This window comes from Papio anubis, chromosome 10, assembly GCF_008728515.1.
Source record: "Papio anubis isolate 15944 chromosome 10, Panubis1.0, whole genome shotgun sequence".
NCBI lineage: Eukaryota > Metazoa > Chordata > Mammalia > Primates > Cercopithecidae > Papio > Papio anubis.
This window is the reverse complement of record NC_044985.1, coordinates 80,459,806-80,478,443: the sequence shown is the minus strand read 5'-3', so window position 1 is coordinate 80,478,443 and position 18,638 is coordinate 80,459,806. Positions and strand designations below refer to the sequence as shown.

At 35.2% G+C, this 18,638-nt stretch overlaps 1 protein-coding gene across 1 annotated transcript in view; it reads left to right on the top strand.

The window, feature by feature from the left end:
* PGAP1 (post-GPI attachment to proteins inositol deacylase 1) overlaps window positions 1-13,958 on the top strand; it is an 84,362-nt gene extending 70,404 nt beyond the window's left edge. Inside the window, exons 23-27 of the mRNA XM_031651432.1 lie at window positions 889-1,024; window positions 2,361-2,411; window positions 2,855-3,042; window positions 4,116-4,220; window positions 5,563-13,958. Of these exons, the coding sequence (XP_031507292.1) occupies window positions 889-1,024; window positions 2,361-2,411; window positions 2,855-3,042; window positions 4,116-4,220; window positions 5,563-5,701 (619 nt within the window). The 3' untranslated portion in view covers window positions 5,702-13,958. The remainder of the gene's footprint in view (window positions 1-888; window positions 1,025-2,360; window positions 2,412-2,854; window positions 3,043-4,115; window positions 4,221-5,562) is intronic.
* Window positions 13,959-18,638: the final 4,680 nt, after the last annotated feature.

Sequence of the window (18,638 nt, the reverse complement as noted above, 5' to 3'; positions counted from 1 at the left end):
TTCTAAGGAAAAATATATAACTAGCAAAAGTATGGGTTAGTGTTCAAAGTTAGTGTCTGTGAAAGCTAATCATTTATTATAAGTTAAATGTTACATTTGATTTTGACCTTAGTGCTCAAGAGTTAGTAAAAAAGTTTGACAAATTACACAGATAGTTTTAAATTTCATGGTTGTGAATCTTTCCCAGGAGGGATTGTTTCTCCCATGATATTGCTTTTATATGCTGACTTCTATAGTGAAACCAGGGGGCAAGAGTCTGTAATCCAGATATTAGGATCAGATTAGATGAGATGTATAAAAGCTCCAGAAACATTGCCTAGAGTTTTATTATGGGCCCAATGACACAGTTTGAATCTGAAGTTACTGGTAGGCTTTCCTGGCAAATCATCAATCTAGTGCCCATTGCCACTCCTCCTTACCAGACATGTCATGTGATTTCCTGTCACAGAGGAGATTATAGTGGGTGTGATGCTTCTTCCTCCACCCTTCTGAGAAGCTTCAGATAGAGATTCTGATAGTAACACCACCAAGGGTCTGAGTGGTCTCTAGGCTTTAAGAAATAGAACATAGTTTCTCCTCCTGTCAAGACTGGAGATGTATGGCACAGGGTGTATAATTAATGATTATCTTTGGTGACATTTTTTCACCTGTAGTACAAGTATCAGCTATAGTATATCAAAATGGTAGAGGAGTTATCACAATACATTACAGAACTTAAAATCAAATATTTGGGGCCACTTGCCTTTATTTTTAAAATACCTTATTGTTTACCTTATATATTTGCATATAAGCAAGAGAGACAGGAGGGTACTATATTGTTTTCTTCTCATATGTGACTATATAAATATTTGTTAATATGTATTTTAAACTTTGTTCTTATAATTCCAGACCCTCTGAACTTCCTAAAGATATCAAGATGATATCACCAGACTTGCCCTTTTTGACAATTGTCTTGATCATAATTAGTTGGACAACTTGTGGAGCACTAGCCATACTTCTTTCTTATGTTTACTATGTGTTTAAGGTATGTCAGATCAGTAAAGCCAAAATGATTGAGCTTTGTATTAGGCACATATAGGATGTCCTATAGGCATTATTAACAAAAATTCTCATAACCACTGTAGTAACCTTCTGTTACATAATGGGTTTGAATGTAAAGATTTTTAAAAACATCTTAGTTATTTAAATTACATACAATTAACTGGAAAAGGGAAATTATTGATCTAAGTTGGGGTTTTTTTGTTGTTAAAAAGGAAAGAGAAAGGAGAAGATAGAATCTGTTTCTGCTTGCTTCTTGGTCTTTACAAGTGTTAAGTTTTTTTTTTTTTTTTTAACATTTTACTAGAGCAGTTTGTATTCACACCTCTTTTTGAACATGGGTAAGAGATGAAACAAAAAGTAATGTCAGTAGGATCAAGCTATTAATCATGCTAAGATAATATAAAATGTTACAAATGTTGCTGAAGGATCAGATGACGACAATAAAAATAATTAGGCTAATATTTTTACTGAAGAAGTGAAAAACACGTCTGATAAAGTCGACGGCTTTGCAAAAAAAAAAAAAAAAAAAAAAAAGTTCCAGGAGGTGATACAGGTGTATTCTCTCCATGTTATTCTTAGGAACAGACAGTTGACATCAGAGTGGATAATGCTTTTTTTCCTTAAAAATGAAATTTTTAAAAGTGTAAACTAAATGCATACATATCATATATTATTTTCAGTTTTCCAAAGGAAATTTGTATGCTTCTTTAAAAATTATTTACAGCTACTTTGATTTATAAATAATAATTTTAGTATTTTTTTAATTAGGTATTTCAAACCACTGACCCACTAAGCAAAGGTTTCTTAAATACTTAGGTAACCCTAATAAATTAAATTTAAAGATTTTTTCCAGTTCTTATAAACATTTCACCACTGTATATAATTGGGTTCTGGTTTTCAAAGACTTAAAATATGTAAAATGTGTTATATTCTTTTACTGTATTGAATGTAATGAAATCTTTGACTCACAAGACACATTAAGTTGCTATAACAAAGCATCATTCAAACTTAGGCTTTTACAGGTTATAAAAGATATAGCAGTATATCCTGGCCCCACCATACTCCAGAAGTTTGTATTGTTTTGTTTCTGTTTCCGTTTTTTCTTTGTTGATGTTTCTTGCTTTTGTTTGTTTTTTAATCCATGATAGCCAGCATGTGTAGTTGTTGTTTTGTATAAGAATGTTTTTAAATGTTTAAATGACTTTTTGGTTTGCATTTTTAAAATTTCAGATTACAGTGCTTTTCATTTTTAATACCAAAGGCTTATATGTTTTGTTTCAAAATAAAAGTAAAATTAAACAGCGATTTATTTTTCTTAGGTTGTTCATCTGCAAGCCAGCTTGACAACTTTTAAGAATAGCCAGCCTGTGGTAAGTTTTATTTTCAAAACTCTATGTAAATTTAAAATGAAAGAACATGGGGAAATATAAGAGTTTATTTTTTTTTAAGGTTAGGATTTCATAGTGCTTAAAAGATACAGTATTCTGAATTTAAGTAAAGTGAACCTAATGAATATTTTAAAAGACTTATAAGTTCATCTTTGTCAGTACCTATGTCATTTTTTTTACAAGTTTATTATCAAATTTTATTTTGAAAAATTACTTGGATATATTCTCAGCAGTAGAAGTAGCAAGTCAAAAGAATAAAAGTTTTATAACTTTTAAAGTATTTTTAAGCAAAGTAATTTCAGGATTTTATGTCAGTTTGGTAATGGAAAGATGTACTTACTTAGCTAATAAGTAATGAGTATGATTCTAAATAAAGTAATATACTTTAGTTAGTATCTTGATATTTTTACTTTATTGTTTTATAGAATCCCAAACACTCTAGAAGAAGTGAAAAGAAATCCAATCATCATAAAGACTCCTCAGTACACCATCTTCGTTTATCTGCTAACGATGCTGAAGATAGCCTTCGCATGCACAGTACTGTGATTAACTTATTAACATGGATTGTGTTTCTCAGCATGCCTTCTCTAATTTATTGGCTAAAGAATCTTAGGTGCGTTTTATTAATATAATTATTGTTTATGTGGTTCAAACAATAAATAGCCCTAAGTAGAGACTTGCTAGATTCCTAATGGTTAATGAAAATTCCTCAAGAACAGGAAACTATACATTACCTGAAATTTATTTATTTATTTATTTATTTATTTATTTATTTATAATTTTTTGAGATAGAGTCTCGCTCTGTTTTACAGGCTGGAGTGCAATGGCGCGATCTCAGCTTACTGCAACTTCTGCCTTCCGGGTTCAAGCAATTTATTTTTAATACATTCACATTTTCTCCCTTACTATGATGTGTATATAAACTTCAGGAATATAAACTTTTCCAAAAAATCAGCCCAAAAGGGTGAATTGTATTTTTATTCATTGGTCAATTGCTAAATAAAAGGCCACTTCATCCAAGTAGTAGTTGAACCCCTATTCAATGTAGTTTTCAAAAATGATATAAAATTTTCAAGTTATCTAAATACTGGGAATTTTTTTAAGTTGGCAGAACCAAAATAAGTTCAAATTAAATAAAAGATTACTAGATTTTAATATCCTCCTTTTGTTCCTTATTTTAGTCAATATCCAGATGTTTGTTCACAGATTTGCTGTCAGAATTATTTGAGGAGCACAAATTTTTGGTTCTAAAAGGCTATAGACATTTTACTGTCAGTAAATGCAAGAAATGAATTGGATTTTTAAAAAGATAAGGGACAAATAACTTTATGAACCTTCATTTTATCTTTTTTGTTATAGAGTAGCACTCATGTATTTGAAGTAATTTGTTTTTTTAAAACTTTATGCTGTTTTAAACATATACTGCTTATAAAAAGAAAGTGCATTCATACTGGTTATTTTCATTTCCTTTAGTAGTTTCTGATCATAATTCTCTTTCTAAAACCTTGGATACAAAGATGATATAGAGCAAAAATTACTTATCAGATATTTCATGAACTGTTTACAGCTCTCTTATATCCATATTGCTATTGGAATGTTTTTAACAATATTTATCCTATTGATTCTGATAATTTAAAATGATCAGGTCATTGTTGATTTGTGGGGTTTTTTTTTTTCATATTATAGGTATTATTTTAAACTTAATCCTGATCCATGTAAACCTTTGGCATTTATCCTTATTCCAACTATGGCAGTTCTTGGAAATACTTACACTGTTTCAATCAAATCAAGGTACAGTAGTTTAATTTTTCTTTTTCTCATATCTGGTCTTGGCCTTTCCCCCATTTATATATGAAACATACTCTTTATTTCTAATTAATTTGAATATTCCTAAAAGTAAAGCTATAACAGTATTATGGTTTATATGCAAGTATATTATACTTCTTTTCTTAATTATAGGTTTTACTTGATAGAACATAATGCAGTATTTTTTTTCTTTATGAAGTTAATCCTAAAAAGACATGATCTAAGATTTGCTTCCCAAAAAGCAAACAAGAGAAGTGGTTGGAGATACTGGTGAGATAAAATTGGCCATGATTTGATCATTTTTGAGGCTGAATAGTGGTTGCATGAGGGTTCATTATACTGTTAGTCTACTTTTGTAGTTTCAAATTTTCTGTAATAAAACCTGATTTTTCATTCACTTGTTGTTTGCTCTGGGAGTCTTTTCAGTTGATTCTGGCAGATATTTGCAGATATTTTAGAATCAGGTCAACCTGGAGTTTAAATCCTGGTTCTGCCATTTAATAGCTCTGTCTTTAGTTAAATTTCTTAACCCCTCTTATTCTCAGTTTCTCTATTTTCAGAGTAAAAAAGTAATCGTCTTTTCTGATTTTTCTCTTTATACTCCTTGTTTTGGGAATTTAAGATGGCTCTTTGGGTTTTTTTTTTATAAGTAGGGTTAAAATAAACATTTCTGTAGCTATGTCTTATTGAACATTATTGATGATTATTGTTAGGATAAATTTCTAGAAGTGGAATTACTGAATAAGAGTCCAACTAGTATTTTTCTGTTTTTAAAATTAGAAAGACTAAACAAAACTGGCTATTTTAAAAATAGAAATATTTTTCTTTTCTAGCCAAATATGGCTTGTATTGATCTTTTTAAAAATTATGAATAGGTATACCGGGCGTGATGGCTCACGCCTGTAATCCCAGCACTTTGGGAGGCCAAGGCGGGTGGATCACGAGGTCAGGAGATCGAGACCATCCTGGCTAACACAGTGAAACCCCGTCTCTACTAAAAATACAAAAAATTAGCTGGGCATGGTGGCAGGTGCCTGTAGTCCCAGCTACTCGGGAGGCTGAGGCAGGAGAATGGTGTGAACCTGGGAGGCGGAGTTTGCAGTGAGCCAAGATCTCACCACTGCACTACAGCCTGGGCGACAGAGTGAGACTCTGTCTCAAAAAAAAAAAAAAAAAAAAATTATGAATAGGTAAATTCATAACATAAAACATTCATTTAAAATCACTTAGAATATTTATCTTTCCCAAAACTGTATAAAAGATTGATATAATTTTGGCTCACAATGTATTTCACATAAATAATCTATATTTCTCTGTCTCTTTACAGTAAATTGTTGAAGACTGCTTCACAATTTCCACTTCCTCTGGCTGTTGGTGTGATTGCTTTTGGGTCAGCACATTTATATAGGGTTCCATGCTTTGCCTTCATTCCTCTTTTACTCCATGCATTATGCAACTTTATGTAAGAGTGAACTTAAGGAATGACGAAGATGATTTATGCGTTTAAGGCCAGTGATAAGAGGGAACACACAGATCCATCAGTATGGACAGCAAGATCCTTTGGAGAAGACAAGTCTATTTTTACAATATTGAAAATAGGAAATTAGTTTTGTAATGTTTGAGGGAAGTAGTTGAAGCATGGTTTCGTTTTGTGGTGTGGAATCCATGTACTAATCGTTTTTGAAAAATTCGTGAAGGGATATATGGTGATCACTATCATTGAGGACTCCTGTGCATATCAAATAGTCTGTTTTATCAACCATATGAGAAGTCTAATATTAGAGATTTAGTAGATGCAGCATTGTTTGTAATCTCACTGCAAGCATTCTGCTCATTTCATCAAACTTTTTTCACAAAAGTAGGTTATTTTGAATTTGCTGTAGTTTATCTGTTAAGAAATAAGTCTTTAAATAACTGATGAAATTTACAGCTGTTTGGTTTCTCAAAGGTTAAATAGCCACAGAAAGCCTTTGGTTAGTTTTTGGCAGCCACCATGAACAAAGTGGATCTTGTCTTCTTACATCTATGAAAATAGAGCTTTGAATGGTAAGGAGACATGTTTTCTTGGTAACCAATGCAAGATTGATGGGTGGAAACATTCAAACGTAAACAATTTTTCTTGCTATTTTTCAAATATGAATCTTATTATATATTCTCAGTGAACGTCAGGAGACTATTAAAGTGGTCTGTTGTTAAATGTAAAGAAAAAATGCTCATAGCTATTTGCTTCCCAGTATTGGAGCAGTTCAGTTGTTTAGTTTATACCATTGGATTCAATTCATTGCACCATGGTTGCCAAAAGTGCCTAAGGTCATAATGGATTGTGAAAATAACCGAATTCCGGTGGTTGGAAACTCTAGATTTGTACCATTTTTTTCTGCTGTGGGAAAAAACAACAACAACAACAACATAATCAAGGTAACATCACATTTGATGTATAATATTATACTATTAATGGAATAACAGTAGACAACTGTAACCCATTAATAGCATGAGTATAAACAGTACACCTGAATAAATTGGAGACATTAGCCACTAGGTTTAACAGTGGAATTTTGATTTGCCTAGGTGACTTCTGGGATTACTGTTTGACAAATAAAAGAGTAACATTTTATTTCATTTCAGAATTTACTTCACTTTTAGCTACAAGAGTAGGAAGAAGGTAATCGGCAAGGCAGAAGAGTATACTCTTTGCCTTAGGATAGCGTAAACTCAGGCTGAGCCATACCCGGCTTATAGAGTTATTCTAGATGTATAGACTATAAATGCCCAAATCCTCTCAACTAAAGTTTTAGTGATGCCACAAAGCCTCTCATGTAAATTTCCAGTGATTCCACCATTGCACTTGTGAACATGTATCCTTGTTAGTACCCAGGGATGTCCTCGAGCACCAGTTTCATTTTATCTGCCATTGCATCTGGATTCCATTACAGCCTCTCAGCTGTTACTGCCTGTGGACGGTTACTTCTACTTACTGCCTGTAGAGGGTTACCTAACTTCTCTTCTCAGTGCTTCCTCAGGTCCTGCTCTTTTGGCCTCAGTTGAAGAGGGTCTTGCTCTCACCTCTGAGGGTTTTAAGTTTGTTTGATCCCATTGTTGTCTTTTCTAGCTTCGAGCATGTTGTTCAGTATTCATATTTTCACTTACTGAGAACATTAAAGGGAAATGATAAACTTATGGTGGGGATATGGCGGACAGGTGCTTGTTTGTTTGAGAGAAGCAGCAGAAGGGGTAAAATACGAAGTGCTATATGTTTCAGCTGGAGAGGAAAGAGAGAGAATTTATTAGATTATATACTTGTCCCGTGGCATACTACATATATATATTTAAATAGGGATACATCTCCATATGTTTAACTATACTTATAGTCATAAACAACTTTGATACACATTGCATCTTTTATTCTGTCACCTGATATTTTAGTGTGTCTCAAGTTACAGATTACACGTGTCCTTAAACTATTTCTGAATTTGGACTTAGTTCCATATACAGAAAGAACTTTAGAAAATTCATCAATTTAGATCTTCTATTGATAGCCATAAATATTATGTTTATGTATTCTAAAACCTCTTTGTTTAGTTAATACTGTTCATGAATGTAACAAGCTTAAATTTCTCATTTGTGAGTAGTACATTTGCTTTACATTTGTATTTTTTGAGACGGAATCTTGCTCTGTCACCAGGCTGGAGTGCAGTGGCGCGATTTCAGCTAACTGCAACCTCTGCCTCCCAGGTTCAAGTGATGCCCCTGCCTCAGCCTCCCGGGTAGCTGGGACTACAGGCACCCGCCATCACACCTGGCTAATTTTTGTATTTTTAGTAGAGACGGAGTTTCACCATGTTGGCTAGGCTGGTCTCAAAACTCCTGACCTCGTGATTTGCCCGCCTCTGCCTCCCCAGAGTGCTGGGATTACAGGCGTGAGCCACCACGCCTGGCCGTACATTTACTTTTTAAAGCAGCAGACTAGGAACAGTAATTCTCACTGAAATATTTTCATGGGAGTGTAGTTATCACCAAGTCCTAAAGTCTTATTTATGCCAAAAAAAATTTCATTTTAAGGACTACAAAAATGATTCTAATTAAATATTTTATAATCAATAGTAGGTTGGGTCTTTAGCCATTATATATGTATATATACAGACACATATGTGTACACTTACATTTTGACAGGGTCTTCATTGAGTCTTGATGCACTTTAAACCCAAATGGCTACCAGAGATGCGAAGGTAGGCTCTTTGAAGATTAGCAAAATGGATGTTTCTGTCACTTGAGAAAAGGAAAGTCCTTTGCCTTTAAATTACACAGTTTCCATCGTGCACACAATCTATATTATTGGCTGGTAAAACAGCACTGCCCTATTAGCAATGTTAACAAAAATGAAATTATTTATTGGCAGTTATAGATTATCTAATTCAGGAAATTTCTGAGCTCAACTTTTATAGCAACTGTTATGGCATTCTAATTTAGCAATTGTTGAGTTATGAGTAAGTTTTGTGCTTAACTCCTAGACCCTATTGTTGATAACCAGATCAAATGTAGTCTGTAGAGGGAATAATACTGGGTACATTCAGTATTTCTAAAGTCTCCTTTGGAGTTACTACTGATTGTAATTTGGAACTGATAATAGGTAGAGATTGCTAACACGATTTTTTTCCTGGATCTTTTTTATGCCAGAAATTAAACAGGTTCTACTAACTCTTTTTTATTTTCTTGGTTATCACCAGAATGAAAATATTTACAGTGGTGACTCTAGAAAAGCCATTCGTGCCTGGTTAACATTGATTTTGAGTCTTTTCAATATATATTGATCATGTATTGATTAATCTTTATTTTTTCACATTTTGGCTAGACAAATTCAGATCTATATAATGGAATACCCCTTCTTGAGTGAACTATACTACTATCTACATGATTATATAGTAAGGAAAAAAGAAGAAATAACTGTAATAGGCATAGTAAGTGTTTGTTGTTGGTTGTCTTGTCACTCATGTGATACTACACATTTCCACAATACACACACACTTACATGAGGTGGATTATTTGTTTTGTTCATTATATAGTTCCTATATGTTTTTTCTTTAGAAATAAAGTCTCTTTCTGTCACCCAGGCTGGAGTGCAATGGGTGGTCATAGTTCACTGCAGTCTTGAACTCCTTGGCTCATATGATCCTCCCTTCTCAGCCTCCCAGAGCAGGTGAGACTATAGGTACATGCTACTGTGCCCGACTTTTTAATTTTTTTGTAGAGACAAAGTTTCAGTTTGTTGCCCAAGCTGATCTCGAACTCCTGGTTTCAAGCGATCCTCCCACCTCGGCCTCCCAAAGTAGTGGGATTTCAGGCATGACCACCTGGCCTAGTTCCTATACTTTTCTTAATTCTTCAGACTTCTCACATCTGGTATAGTGCATTCATTTCATCTTGCTGTTTATTAGCACCCTTTGTGGCCAAGGGAAATAAAAGGTGGTAAAATTCAGTTTTCAGTTTAGTTCTTGAAAGCTCTGGGAAATAGAGGAAACACACAACTATGAATTAAACTAGGGCTGTTGATTTCTGAACCCCCAGATAAATCAGTTGGCCCACATTTTAATTTTAGGTGTTGGGTCCAAATTAGCATAATGTCTTGCATTATCATTGGGTTCAGTGTGAAACTTTACAGTGCTGCATTTGACGTTTTAGGGACTGGTTATTATTAATCATTTGGGAAAAATGAAAATGTGTTGGGACCTTCTATGACTAGGCATTTGTTGATTATTTTTCATGATTGCTTTTTGTTTTCTCATTGTGTAGGATTTGTGAACTTGTATATCGTAGGTAACAAGATACTTTGTAAAATTTACTGGGGAAAATCCATTTGGAGCGCATGACATTTGCCAGGATAAGAAAGCAGTAATATGTTTGTATTATAAAATTACACCCTGCCAGAAAACTTTCTTTCCTAGTAAGGTAAATGTAGAAAGGACTTTTACAACATAGTAAGTTGATTAGGAGCCAAACTTTGATCCCGGTTTTTTTTTGAACTAAGGTTCTAAACTCTGTAATGAACTTTTATGTTTACACATTACTCATGCATTCTTTCACAATATGTTTAATAGCCTGAGGAAATAGGAAAGCTATAAAGCTACTCGAGTTCTTTACTTTTAATAAGAACAATAGGAAAGAAAAGTCAGGTCAGTAATCCAAATCCAAATATGTGTACTGCAAATGCTCAAGAATTCACATTTTTTGATAAATTACATTGAGTTCAGAAGAACTTATATGAATTGATTATCTGTTAATAACTTAGTTTTAACAACAGAATAAAATTTGGAAATTGTGAGAATAATCAAGCTGTTTTTCCATTAACAGTGTAAATTCATAACATGTCTTTCAGAAGTTAGGTGATATTCTAAGCTGTCTTAATTGTCTATGGTTGATAACTTTTACATAAAGTACAGTACTTTCTTAAAGTGTTTGGCATGTTATGCTGCCAATAACATCTGTGTTTTGAAATACCAATTAATCAGTTAATTTCTGAAGACTTTGTGTAGGACTTGATATATGAGTCAGAATCTGTCTATACTCATTCTGTGCATTGTAACTTTGAACACTTATGAAAAACTGTATCTATTGATGTGTTTTGATTAGTTAGTGTAGATTTGTTTGCATATTTGAATTCTGATTTTAGTTTAGGAAGTCTAAAAATAGCCATTTTTGTAAAGTTCATATGCTATTTTTTAATGTCATTTTGGTTTTTAATATTTATACAATAGTGATGTTACTAGTAAAAAAATGTTTATAGACAACACGTAGAGCTATTAACTGTTCAAAAGCCTACATGATAGGCATATTTTGTATTTCATGTTGCACTTGTTCTGTTTCATATTGGACTTTTTACATCCCTTTTTTAGGAAAAAAGGAGACACATTTGAATTCTCTTTAGCATAAAGCTGTGCATTGGAAACTATATGACTGTATCCATATGGTTAGCAAAATACTTTTTGCCACCAAAGGTAAATGAAACTGTAAAATACCTCTGGATATTTGTGCCAATGAACTTTTCTTAGCATATTAGGATTAAAGCAAAAATAATCTTTTCCGTATGATTCATCTACGACTTACAATAAATGTTTAAACCATGAAAACTTATACTTCATACCCTTATTTTTCTTTGAAAATATTCAAGATTTGTAGCCTAGTGTGTTCTATTTTGTGTGATTGCTTGAATGTTTTCTGATTTTATTGGGTAAAAGTTTGCCTAGTAATGATCTTTCAGCAATTAGTTGAAATAATTATTTGAAGTAATCTTGCTTCAGATTTATTTTGTGATGTACATTGTTGTACAAGCCGTTTTAGTACGGGTCTAGTACAGTCTCATTTATGTAGTTGGAAGTTGACTGTGGAATTTCTTTTGTTTTTTTGTATTTCCATTCAGTCTCTTTACATAGTCACATGTTTCACAGGGGAACTTGTCCACTGGAACCTAACGTAGTACAACCTTTTAACATGCGTGTGTTAAAGGAAAATATTATAAAACAAGATATTAATACTAAAATGTTAACATTAATATGTTGTACTCATGGAAGAAAAGTAGAAAATATGATAGGCTCAGAAACTATTTTTTATCTGCATTAAATGCTTCAATTTCTCCCCATAAAAATTCTAAGGAAATTTCAGTTCCTCATATTATAGTTTTCCCCGTAATTAAATATTACTAACTATTTCTCTGCCTAGTAATGTTGATGCAGTTTGCATGAATAACCTTGGAAGTAAGGAGGCAGGACAGAAAGCCAAATATCGAAATCTTTGGCCTTCATTTAGTGACAGTTTATTCTAATGGGGACCATAGGTGTTATTAGTAAAAAGAGGGTGTACAAGGCCTGAATTCAGTGTACATTGTTCTTTGAAATTAGTCCATTTATTGTGTTGAATAATTGTATTCTAAGTAGGAGATGCTGTATTTAACATAATCATGCTTTCTACATAATCAAATATGTATTTGTTGGAATACTGGTAGAAATAACCTTCCCTTTCTCCACTGTGGAGTGGAAAAAAACCTCCCGATTTACAGTGTATATAAATTAGGAAATTATGTTACATATTTACATTTTTAAAAATATAAAAATGACTGAATATATTATTTTGAAGTGATTGTATTATAGTTTCTTAAACTTAATGACTGGCTATAAATATAACAACATACCCATGAGAAACCAGACCAAAATTGAATATATATCATCACTGTGACCTTGAACTTACAGTCATTTGGGATAAAACAGAGTGTGCCTTAAAATGATAAAAGAGTGCCCTGCAATTTTATAACTGTACATTTTATTATGGGTGGTCCTCTCAAATTGGCCCCAAATCCTTGTCTTTGAGGTTGGTGAAATAAAAGTTTAAAATAAAAGTTGACTGGTATTTCCTTTAGTATTTCCAGAACTATTGCTCTAGAGGCCTCCCTTAATTTTCAGAGTTTTCATTTTGAATTAAAATAGACTTACACTACATAGATGTAGAAAATTAAGTTTGGCTAAGGTTTCTGAAAAAATATTCTGGGAGAAGGTGGTGACACTGTTGTTCTGAACGTATCACACTTGGAAAAACTAATCTTCAAATGTAATTTTTTGTCTTATTAATGAATAATCTATCAAAGACATGCATTCTTCGACTTGCACTCATTCTTTCTCAAATCATTGAGGCTTGTATATATCAAATAAGGTTAATTTACACAATAATGATTTTTAATAATTAATAAACTCAGATTCATGTAGTATATTTTAAAACATTATTTCCCCTCATTTTTTCTTCTCTCTTTTCTTCCTATATATTTTTAAGGTTTCAAGAGAAAACAGACTTCAGTTTTTAAAAAATGTAGACTTGCATTTTTACTGTGCTTATTTAAAATAATGGATATAATTTATATTAAAGTCCAAATTATTTTATTCACAGGATAATCATGGTCTCTGATAAAAGATGCTCACATTTCTGTGTACTCACAAGTTGTTTATTTTTCAATTTCAGTTTTGAATGTAAGCTCAACACATTGTTTTCCCATTTTACCTCCACTACCTACTCGCCAGACAAAAATATAGATTTCTCTAAAGACACATACAAAGAAAACCTCTTCCCTTAAAACATGCTCATATTGACATGAAAGTAGTTTGGGCAAGGGTATGTAATAAAATAAATGGTTCTCAGCCTGCATCAATTTTTATACTATAGTTAAAAAATTTACAGAGGACAACCTATGTGTTATGCTGAGATAGACTCAGTAAGTAATCATTTATTTGCAAATTGATAATTTTTTTCTCATCCCTCCAGAAAGTACAGTGCATAACAACAACACTTAACAAGTGCAGAGGAACTTGTCCTGTAGTATATAATAAAAAATGATTGTCACCTTGCAGATGTTTCCATTTAAACATGCATGATCTCTAGTACTTTGTACAATGTATAGTATATTAAATACATTTATGTGTAATTTTGTGTGTATTTTTATATGGTATAATTAAAATTATTACATTTATGTGGTTGTAATTCACAAAAAAATACTACTTACTATACTCTGTAGAATGTGTTGTGAATGTTTTTAGCTATGTTTCAGCATTATGGTGTAGGTTTAATAGATGAATATTTGCCTTCAGTCTCTGCTCAGGTATTAATGTGTAGTAATTTTTGGTGCTTTATTTTTAATCTGTGATAATCTGGTGTTCTGAATGTTCAAAAATAAATTTGGTTGAATACGCACATGTGGTAAAAAGATTGCTTACCAATTGACATACTCTCCACAATACCATCTTGGTAAAAACTCTTTAAAAAGGATTTATTGGCCGGGTGTGGTGGCTCACACCTGTAATCCCAGCATTTTGGGAGGCCAAGGCGGGCGGATCACAAGGTCAAGAGATCAAGACCATCCTGGCTAACACAGTGAAACCCCGTCTCTACCAAAAATACAAAAAAAAAAAAAAAAAAAAAAGCCAGGCGTGGTGGCGGGTGCCTATAGTCCCAGCTACTCAGGAGGCTGAGGTAGGATAATAGCATGAACCTGGGAGATTTTTCAAGGCATGATAAATCTAAATACTGGCAGCCAGCCTGCAAATGTAACAAACCACATGGTTCATGCACCTAGAAAGCCACAATAAGTGAACAGAATGTAGAGGAGGGGTCAACCCATAAAAGGGAAGAAAGTTTTGTTATTGGGGAATCAAAACTTAAGTGGAGAAGGGGATGGGGTATAACCTTATAATGGGGATAATGAAACTCAGGCGATGTCTGGGAAGATTGTAACCGCATAGTACTCCACCAGTGAGGAACTGGGGGAGGGACTTGTGTGCTAGGAGATAAATTATCTGTTGTGACTGCCCCAGGTGTGCCTGCCCATCAAACACCCAATCTTGAAAGACCATTATTAAAAGTCTCACTTTTGCTGTTCTTCAAGCCTCTAAGTCTATTCTTTGGGTTTGGACAGGTGAGCATGTCTCTCACAACCTGGGGGCCCATCCAGGATCTCTGTGCCTGCATGGAGTGGGATTCTGCCCAAGAGAGGAGACACGTCCCACTTGATTTAGGTGGCCCACTCTGTCCGGGCATCCTGGCTCCCTGCAGAAGTCATAGACATACCTGAGACTGTTATTCAGGAGGCAGCAGAGGTGACACAGGGAGAAAAGCAGGCACCGTGGCAACCAGGCCACCTTGTGCATGAGCCAAGGTAGGAAAATTGGACTATGAGTAGAGTATTGCCTTGGTGGTTGGGCCTTTTTGAAGGTTCCGGGGTGTAGAAGAAACCTCCAGTAAGGGAGGCTGAGTATACAGGAGTGTGCAAGACACCTCCAGTAAGCAGGGCTGAGTACACAGGGAAAAACTCAGACACAGAGACTGGCTGAAAATGGGAGACAGAAATTCTAGGCCTAGGAGACAAAGGAAAGAGGGAGCCAAAGAGACTCCCTGTGACATTCCCCCAGATAGTCCTTTGGGGAGAATGTTACAGGTTTGGAGGAACAACCCTTGTACCAGAGACAAGGAAAAGCAAAACATAACAGATTATTGCTGTTTTATCTGGCCCAAAGACCCTATTTGTAAGCCTTTGGTCTTTTGGCCTCAGTTTGGCTCAGATGAGGATTGGGTGTGCCAAGCTTTAATTCTCTGTGTGAATTAGATAAGTTGCACTCTGCTGGATTAAGGAATTAGCCCCCATGTTCCCCCTTGAAGAAGAAAGCCTGGTAAAAAGCCCCTGCCCAGGGAAAAGCCCTGGGACCCCCTATCATGCTCACTCCTCCATACCCCTCACAAGATAGGGGACAGGAAGATCAAGGGGCAACAGGAGGGTTATAGGAAGAAAGACCTGGAGACCATGGGGAAGCCAAACCAACTGCTCTTTTAAATTCTTATTCAAATTAAAGAAAAGAATTAAAACAGTGTAAGAGAGATACTGAGAGCTTACCTATCCCTTCCACACAGCAGGCATCTAGCATGTTCACTCTTAGGGAAGTTCCCATGGGACAGGGAAAAAAATGGCTTTGTAAACGCTCCTCTTACAAGAACTGAAGTTAGGAATTTCAAGAAGCAAATGAAACCACTCCTACAAGATCCCCACCATTTAGCAGACCAATTCCTGGAACCCAGCTTTTATACCTGGGCTGAAATGATGTCTGTCATGAATATCCTGTTCACAGGAGAAGCGGGGAGTGATTAGGAGAGCTGTTCTTCATGCCTCTAAGTCCATTCTTTGGGTTTGGATGGGTGAGCATGTTTCTCACACTGAGCGCCTAATTTCTCAACTTAGTAGGAATGAGAATGATTTAGACATTGTTTGTAAACAGATTTTCAGGTCACTCCAGAAATTTGATCATTAGGGGAGGGGCCTGGCATTTTTTTAACAAGTGCCCCAAAAGTAATTCTCAATCAAGTTTGGCAAACATTCCCTTAGTCAATAGACTTAACTTGCTAGGGCTCCTGGAAACAACTAGAAATGCTGTCCTGAGCATTACAAGGTGCCAAAAGAAAAAATAATTTGAGAGTTTTAGTACAGATTCCAATTTTATTATAGAACGTATGGGAGGAGTAAAACGGGGTAGGATATATTTTGAGGGAGGAGTACCTTCTAAACTTTTAACCAGCATCCCTAAATATATGAACTTTTATGAATTATCTACCTGTACTAACGTTGTGTATGGTTGTGGTTTTTTGTTGTTGTCGTTTTTGGTTTTTTGTTTTGTTTTGTTTTTGTTTTTGTTATGAGACGGAGCCTCGCTCTGTCGCCCAGGCTGGAGTGCAGTGGCGCGATCTCGGCTCACTGCAAGCTCCGCCTCCAGGGCTCACGCCGTTCTCCTGCCTCAGCCTCCCGAGTAGCTGGGAGTACAGGCGCCCGAAACCACGCCAGGCTAATTTTTTTGTATTTTAGTAGAGACGGGGTTTCACCGTGTTAGCCAGGATGGTCTTGTCTTGATCTCCAGACCTTGTGATCCGCCCGCCTTGGCCCCACAAAGTGCTGGGATCACAGGCATGAGCCACTGCGCCCGGCCGTTTTTCTGTTTTTCTTTTCTTTTCTTTTCTTTTTTGGAGACATAGTCTCGCTCTTTCACCCAGGCTGGAATGAAGTGGCAGGATTTTGGCTCACTACAACCTTTGCCCCCCGGGTTCAAGCGATTCTCCTGCCTCAGCCTCCCGAGTAACTGGGATTACAGGCGCCCGCCACCATGGCTGGTTATTTTTTGTATTTTTAGTAGAGATGGGGTTTCACCATGTTGGCCAGGCTGGTCTCAAACTCCTGACCTCAGGTGATCCACCTGCCTTGGCTCCCAAAGCACTGTGTATGTTATTAAATATACCCAAAGAGGTACATTTTTAAGGATGAAAAATACCTAACTAGAAACTTTAATATTTCTTTGGATACCTAGGGGATTACCTTGAATGAGACTACATCAATTTGGAATCCACTGAATATACAGCATGAAAACCTCGTGGGCCTTCCTCACTAGTTTTTCTCTTTTTTCACTTTTTTTCTGGAAAAGGGGGTGAAGATGAAGAAGGAAGTGAAAAAAGATTGTGTGAAAAACAATTTGTGCGTGTATGTATATATACATATATATGTTAACATATGTATGTTAATTGCTGCATAACAAAAGACTACAATTTTAACTACTTAAAACAACACCCATTTGTTTGCTCACAGTTCAGTAGCTCAGAATTCCAGGCATAGCCCTAGTGTGTTCTCTGCTCAGAGTCTCACACCTCTGAAATCAATGAATTTGACCAGGCTTCTGTCCCATCTGAGGCTCATTCCGTTTGTTGTCAGAATTCACTTTCTTGTGGTCCTAGGGCTGAGGCCCCTGTTTTCTGGCTGTCAACCGGGGACTCTTGAACTCTGGTGCCATGCCCTACCACATAGCTTTTTGACATCATGGCAGTTTCCTCCTTCAAAACCAGCAAGAGAGTTTCACATTTGAATCTCTTTAACTTCCTCTGTCACTGACCTTTAGACGCAGATTTAGAGGGCTCAAGTGAATATCTTAGGTCCACTGACATAATTTCCCTTTTAGTTGATTAACTCAGTCAACCTTAATTATATCTGCAAAATCATTTGTATCGTGTAAGGTAAACAATCATATTCACAGGATTTCATCCACAGTCAAGAGGAGGGGATTATACAAGGTATACACCAGAGGGTGAAAACTTTGGGGACCATTTTAGAAGTCCGCATACTACACATAACATGGAACTGAAGTCTTTTTTTCATCATTGCTATACTTAATATTCCATAGTTTTAACTCAAGGAGCTGATGAATTAAACATAAAATGTTTCAGTGAAAGAAAAGTCCCTTGATTGAATTTTAAACAGCTCTTAAGTCTCCCACCCCTAGGTTGCTAGGTTGCTTTGCACGCGTGCGCGCGTGTGTGTGTGTGAGTGAGAGAGAGAGAGAGAGAGTGAGAGGGACAGAGATTTTGATTCGTCTAGAAATGGATTTGCTCTGCTTGTTTGTTTTGAACAGTCAGAATTTGGATATAGCCTGAAATTAAGGAAGAGTGGACCAGTTTGCCTTGTCAAGTGCGCCGAAGCATTTTACTGTGCTTAATAGATGTAATTTCATATTGGGCATGAGTCAAGAGTAATGACTAACTCAAACAAAATTATGTAAGTTCAAATTGACCTTTAAAAAATGCGTCCAGAAATTCTCTTTTGACTATGTTTGGAGAAAGAATTAAGTTAGATGGACTCTCTGGTTGTGCCTAAGTCACAGTATATTGTATAAATGAAAGCTTCAGGTTTTGCAGAGCTACATGCCCATTTGAGTATTCATATTTGTAAATCATCCTTTGGGATGGAATAGTTCTGTGAGGTATGTTCATATTAACACATGCTCAACACAAGAGACAATCACCATGCTTTTTACATTTAATATTTTGCACGATTCTGATTAAGAAAGAACT